This window comes from Gossypium hirsutum, chromosome A05 (assembly GCF_007990345.1).
Source record: "Gossypium hirsutum isolate 1008001.06 chromosome A05, Gossypium_hirsutum_v2.1, whole genome shotgun sequence".
NCBI lineage: Eukaryota > Viridiplantae > Streptophyta > Magnoliopsida > Malvales > Malvaceae > Gossypium > Gossypium hirsutum.
In genome coordinates, this window is record NC_053428.1 from 44,258,088 (window position 1) to 44,264,900 (window position 6,813).

General features: G+C 39.0%; 1 protein-coding gene across 1 annotated transcript; it reads left to right on the top strand.

Annotated features, from left to right (window-relative positions):
* Positions 1-909: 909 nt before the first annotated feature.
* On the top strand, positions 910-1,857 carry LOC107961032 (protein LURP-one-related 14). Its single transcript, XM_016897278.2, has 3 exons — positions 910-1,236; positions 1,338-1,559; positions 1,729-1,857. Exons 1-3 carry the CDS (start codon positions 1,006-1,008, stop codon positions 1,855-1,857), a joined length of 582 nt encoding a protein of 193 aa, XP_016752767.2. The 5' UTR covers positions 910-1,005.
* The last annotated feature ends 4,956 nt before the right edge of the window (positions 1,858-6,813 follow it).

Here is a 6,813-nt window from a genome sequence, read left to right on the forward strand (position 1 = left end):
AAATTTGGTTAAAGGTAACAATGGATAACACGGTATAATTACGAGGATGAAGCTGTTGATTTGATTCTTATATTTAGATTTAGATACTCAAAATTAGACATGTTTAGCTGTGGCTTCGAATAACTGTTGTTCCTTGTACATCATAACAACAAACTACCAGAATTTTGTTTCTGGAAAATCGAAATTTTTATTCTAAATCCAATGAAGAAGGAAGAGACAAAGGCTGTTGCATCATCACAACAGATAATCCAGAATTTTGTTTTCTCTTATTTGTACTATTAAAGTGACTTCATTTTCATTTCCTTCTCCACCCCATTTAATTTCTTGTATCTCATCTGATATCCCATCATTTTTCCTATTGGTCTGGTTCTTTTCAAGTCCGGTTATCTATTACAAGGTATATGTATATGTTATTTATTTGGTTTGTACATGTAAATATATATATGAATATGTATCCCTCTGTTCAACTTTGTCAATCTGAGATTATGCATGATAGGTCAAGTTTTGATTTATATGGTATTTCACGAACCCTTTTCTCGACGTTAATGGACTCCGTTTATGGAAGAAAACAATTTAATGGAGGAAACATAACATTATTATTGTTATTATTACTTTATAGAATAAAAAAATATATAGCTCTCAAAGGTCAATTTGAAATTAATGATTTTTATTTTAAATTTGTTGTTTCCGTTAAATCCTACAATGCTGAAATTCACATTGAAGTTTTTGAGGTAATAAATTATCAAATGTAGTCTTTCTGCAGATGTTTCTTTCACATTTTCCTGAAATTCTGTGTTCCATCAATCTGCTTTGCTTCGTCTCATCCAAATTAAATAGCTAATTAAATAACATATATACGCAAAGGATAAGTGTTAATGTGCAAATTTGTTTCCCATTGCCAGCAGCCTCTACGTCCAAAGGCCCCTATTTCGAAAGTGTTTTCAGTCCGTTTACTAAAGAACATCAGCATCAAAATCAATTGAGAGCGTCGATTTTTGTTCCTCAATGGCAAGTGATGAGCAGATGATCAAGATTGTCGGGGATCAATTTTGTGTCCCTTACACAATGCAGCTGGTTGTGAAAAGAAAAGTAGAGTCATTTTCCAATGTACGCTACGATGTATTTGATACTACTGGAAATTCTCTCCTTCAAGTCGATGGAGGTGTCTGGAACTCCAAAAAGAAAAGGGTCATCAAAGATCCTGCTGGTTTTCCTGTCATCACTCTACGCAAAAAGGTATATAATATATGCAGGCATTAATTGTATAACATTTTCCTGTTTCTTTTTATTTTTGTTTTACACTTGGACGTGACGGTGGGTGTTTTGGATATGAACAGGCACTATCCTGGAAAAAGCAATGGCAAATCTATCAAGGTGAAAGCTCAGAGAAAAACCACTTTTTGTGCAGCGTGCAACGATCCAATGCGCTTCAAATGAAGAACAATCTTGATGTTTACTTAGCAAGCAGCTACTTGGAAGATGGCCCTGATTTTCATGTGACTGGAAGTTTCACTTCCATGTCTTTCAAAGTTTGGAAAGGCAATTCAGTTATTGCAGAGGTATGTAAAGCTTTTTCTGCTTCAATTATTGTTGTCAAATGTGTTTGATTTGCCTAATGAAGCCTTGGCTGCAGTAGTTAGATTGAGGCCCTTGTTTAACCAATTAATATATGGTATATGTGACAATTATTGTTTTTGTTCAACCCACTGCTGTATTATGAAAACACAGGTTATGCATAATTTCACATGGGGAAGCTGCATGGGCAAAGAAAGTTTCAAGTTAAAAGTGTGTCCAGAGGTGGACTATGCCTTCATTCTAGCTTTGACAGTGATTATGCATGAGACAGACAAAGTATAATCTTCAATCTCTCAAGTTTATTTGTTTCCGCTTCCCGAAGTCTTTATAATTTATCTTTTGCAGTGTAAATTTGTACTGCATTGCTTTGAACATATAAACAGTTACCCTCCAAAAGGGAAACCAACAGTAAATGGAAATGTATAACTAATATTCCTTAATACTAGTTGCATTGCCATTAAGGCATTAGTGTTGGGGCAAGAGGCAGCAGCAGCAAGCTTCAGCAGAATGCTTGTTTGGCAAGTCTCGTGACTTGTAGGAGAAACAAAGCAGAAAAAACTCAAATGGATTTTTAAGTAAAACTAAAAATGGAGAGCATATGGATGAAAACTTGTTGAATTCATTCCTTGAACTCAAAAATGGTACAAAGCCAATACATAAACAAGTTTACAATCTTGACAAAACAGTAGGTTGACCTAAACTTCACCTACTACCACTAATACACATAGTAACTTGTGCTAATTAGCTTGAACAAATAAACAAAGCTGATTTATCAGCTCAATCAACATCAAAATTACATCAAGCATAAACCTAACATAGTTATAAAGCAACTAAGTTACATTACTCTAACTTAAAATTACAAAATGAAACATAAACAGCTTGCTGACTAGAAGAACCAGCAACTTCTGCATGTTGTGCCTTCGATGGTCTTGGTTGCTGCATGCTGACCATTACTTCAATACTCCTCCTTGGTTAGCATGTTGCAAACTCCCATATTAGCTCTCAGGTGTTGAAACTTGGAAACACTTAGTGCTTTTGTTAAAATATCAGCAATTTGCTCTTCAGAATTGCAATGTATCAGCTTAACAACATGAGCTTGCTCCATTTCTCGAACTGCATGAAGTTTGATGTTGAAGTGCTTGGTCCTTCCATGAAAAACAGGATTCTTTGCAATAGCAACTGCTGATTGGTTGTCACACATTATCTTAGTTGCTTCCTTTTGCTCATGATTTATATCTTTCAAAATTTTTCTAAGCCATATGGCTTGATTGACTGCTGCAGCAGTAGCCACATATTCTGCTTCTGCAGTCGACTGAGCCACTACACCCTGCTTCTTTGAGCTCCAGCAAATCATAGTAGAGCCTATGTTAAATGCATAACCTGTAGTGCTCTTCATGTCATCCAAGGAACCAGCCCAATCACTGTCACAATATCCAACTAGCTTCAAGTTCTCAGCCTTGGTAAACTGCATTCCATAGGACAAAGTTCCTTTGATGTATCTTAGAACCCTTTTTGCAGCTCTAAAATGACTTTCATTTGAACAATGCATAAACCTCGAGAGTAGACTCACAGCATACATTATGTCAGGTCTAGTAGCAGTCAAATACAACAAACATCCAACTAGACTTCGATAGGTTGTTTCACAAACCTTTTCATGCTTGTCTTGGCTCGAGAGTTTTTCTCCAACAGCAACTGGTGTGCTGGTTGCTTTGCAATTCTCCATTGAGAATTTGTTGAGAACCTTCATAGCAAAGGTCTTTTGACTTAGCCAAATCCCATTCTTAGCTTGAGTTACTTCCATGCCTAAGAAGTAAGACATCAATCCCAAGTCTGACATTTCAAAGTGCTGTTGCATTTTGACTTTAAAGCTGCTTAGCATCTCATGATCTCCTCCTGTCACCAGTAGGTCATCGACATATATTGAGACAATGAGCTGAGTTTCAGCACTAGTTGATTTAACATACAGAGTTGGCTCGCTAAGACTTCTTTCAAATCCTTGACTGGTCAGATAGCCATCTATTCTGCTATACCAGGCCCTTGGAGCCTGTTTCAAGCCATACAAGGCTTTGTTGAGCTTGTACACCATTTCTTCCTTGCCAGACACCTTGAAACCTTGAGGTTGCTCCACATAAATCTCCTCTTCAAGGAATCCATTCAGAAATGCTGATTTTACATCAAGTTGGTGTATCAGCCACTGTGTTTGTGCTGCTAAGGCAACTAGCAGTCTGATAGTGTCTAGCCTGGCCACTGGTGCAAAGGTTTCCAGGTAGTCTGACCCATACCTTTGACTGAAACCTTTCACAACCAATCTAGCCTTTAACTTGTTTAGGCTACCATCAGCATTGTTCTTTACTCGATAAACCCATTTGACACCAATAATCTTCCTGTTTGTTGGTTTATCAACCAGACTCCAGGTCTGATTCTTTTCAATCATTCTGATTTCTTCAATCATTGCTTGCTTCCAGTCCTCCTGGTTTTCTGCTTCTTTAAAGCAACTTGGTTCAACAGTAGCCACTTGTGCTCTTTCATAAACATCAGCCAGTGATCGAGTGCCTCTGATTGGAACATCATCTACATCCATTTCAGGTGTGTTTTCATCATTTTCAACTTGGTCCACTGCCAGATCTTCAGCCACTGCCTCTGGTTCAGCCTTCTCCCAATTCCAGTGTCCTTTTTCATTGAAAACAACATCCCTGCTAACCAATATCTTGTTTGTAGCAGGTTCTAGAATTCTGTAGCCCTTCTTAACCAAGTTGTAGCCGATCAGGATCCCTGCTTGAGCTCTTTTATCTAGCTTGCTTCTCTTCTCAGCTGGAACTTGAGTATAGCACAGACAACCAAAGGTTCTGAGATGAGCCAGTGATGGCTTAAACCCAAACCAGGCTTCAAATGGAGTCTTCTCAGCCAGAGCCTTGGTTGGGAGCCTGTTTTGGAGATAAACTGCTGTGTTAACAGCTTCAGCCCACAGAGTTTTGGGCAAATTCTTCTCAAACAGAAGACATCTTGCCATGTTCATCAAGCTTCTGTTTTTCCTTTCACTGACCCCATTCTGTTGGGGTGTATACACATTAGTCAACTGGTGTTTGATACCTGCTTCTTCACAGTAGACTTGGAACTGAGCTGAGGTGTACTCAGTTCCATTATCTGACCTCATTGCTCTAAGTTTGCAACCAGACTCAGTTTCAACAGCAGCTTTATACTTCAGGAACACAGATAGAACTTCTGATTTATGTTTTAGAAAATAAATCCAGCAGTATCTTGTTAAGTCATCAATAAATAGAATAAAGTACCTGCTTCCTTTGAGAGACTCAGTCTTCATTGGTCCACACACATCTGTATGCACAAGCTGAAGCTTCTCGGATGCTCTCCATGTTGTGCTTGTTGGAAATGGCAATCTTGCCAATTTTCCTTGCTGACATATCTCACAAAGCTCATCATTCTTCACTGAATCGATGAAATTTTCTGCCAGACCTTCATTGACCATGCGGGCTATGGATTTGTAGTTTGCATGTCCAAGCTTCTGGTGCCAGAGTCTCGAGTCATCAGTGGAGGCTATGCAGGCTGAATGTGAGTCATTTAGCCAGTCTACTTCAAAACATTTATCAGTCATGGTGACTGTTATGAGGTTTGATCCACTTGGATCAAAAATTTGACATTCTTTCTCCTTGAAAACAACTGAGTAACCTTTCTCAAGTAGTTGAGTTATACTGAGAAGGTTCCTATCGATTTCAGGTACCAAAAGTACATTTGAAATGATTTTGCCACCTGTAGAGGTATGAATCAGCACATCTCCTCTTCCTTCAGCATTAATTAACTGGCCATTTCCAATTTTTACTTTGGTTTTGCAGGTTCTGTCCAGGGTTTTGAAGATAGTTGCATCTGGTGACATGTGGTTTGTGCACCCACTGTCTAGAAGCCAGCCTTTTGAACCCTTTTTCTGATTTGCTGCACATGACACAGCAAAAACATGTTCTTCTTGATCACTGCTTTCTTCAGCTACTCGAGCTTCTACCTTTTGTTGCTGAAATTGATTCTGTCTTGGTTTGCTTCTATTCTTGCAAACTTTTTCAACATGGCCCTTTTTCTTGCAGTGTTGGCATACTGCATCTGGTTTAAACCAGCATCTATCTTCTGGATGACCAGCTCTTTTACAATATCTGCAGAGTTGGTCACTGCTCCTAGCAGCATCAGGCTTAGGCCTGTTTTTCCAGAACTTTTTGCCTTTATGAGTTTTGATGCTCGAGGCTTCTTTGGCTTGAAAAGCCCCTTCCTGGTGCTCCTCTTGTCTGCTGGCTCTTCTTTGCTCTTGTGCATACAAGGCATTGATTAGCTCAGTTAAGGAGATAGTTGTCAAGTCCCTTGAGTCTTCGAGGGATGAAATTTTAGCTTCATACCTCTCTGGTAGAGTGGACATGACTTTCTCAACCATTCTAGCTTCACTGAATTGCTCTCCTAGGAGCCTTATGCTGTTTACAACAGCCATAATCCGGTCTGAGTACTGCTTAACTGTTTCTTCCTCTTTCATTTTGAGATTTTCGAAATCTCTTCTCAAGTTGAGCAGCTGTTGTTGCCTTGTTTTCTCAGTCCCCTGAAATTCTTCTTTCAGCTTGTTCCAAGCCTCCTTTGGTGTTTCACAGGCCATGATCCTCATAAAGATCACATCTGTCACACAATTCTGTATGCATGACATGGCCTTGTGCCTTTTTGTTCTTTCATCAGTGTGTTGCCTTATTTGAGCAACTGTTGGATTAGCTCGAAGAGGTGCTGGCTCAGCATCTGAGTTGACAACTTCCCAGAGGTCGAATGCCTGCAGGTAAGTCCTCATCTTAACTGCCCAAATGTTGAAGCCCTCTCCATTGAAGACAGGTGGTGAAGCTGGTGAAAAACCTGATGATGCTATCGTTTTGATGTTGAGCTACAACAGGTCCTCTAAGAATATGGCTCTAGATACCAATTGTTGGGGCAAGAGGCAGCAGCAGCAAGCTTCAGCAGAATGCTTGTTTGGCAAGTCTCGTGACTTGTAGGAGAAACAAAGCAGAAAAAACTCAAATGGATTTTTAAGTAAAATTAAAAATGGAGAGCATATGGATGAAAACTTGTTGAATTCATTCCTTGAACTCAAAAATGGTACAAAGCCAATACATAAACAAGTTTACAATCTTGAAAAAACAGTAGGTTGACCTAAACTTCACCTACTACCACTAATACACATAGTAACTTGTGCTAATTAGCTTGAAC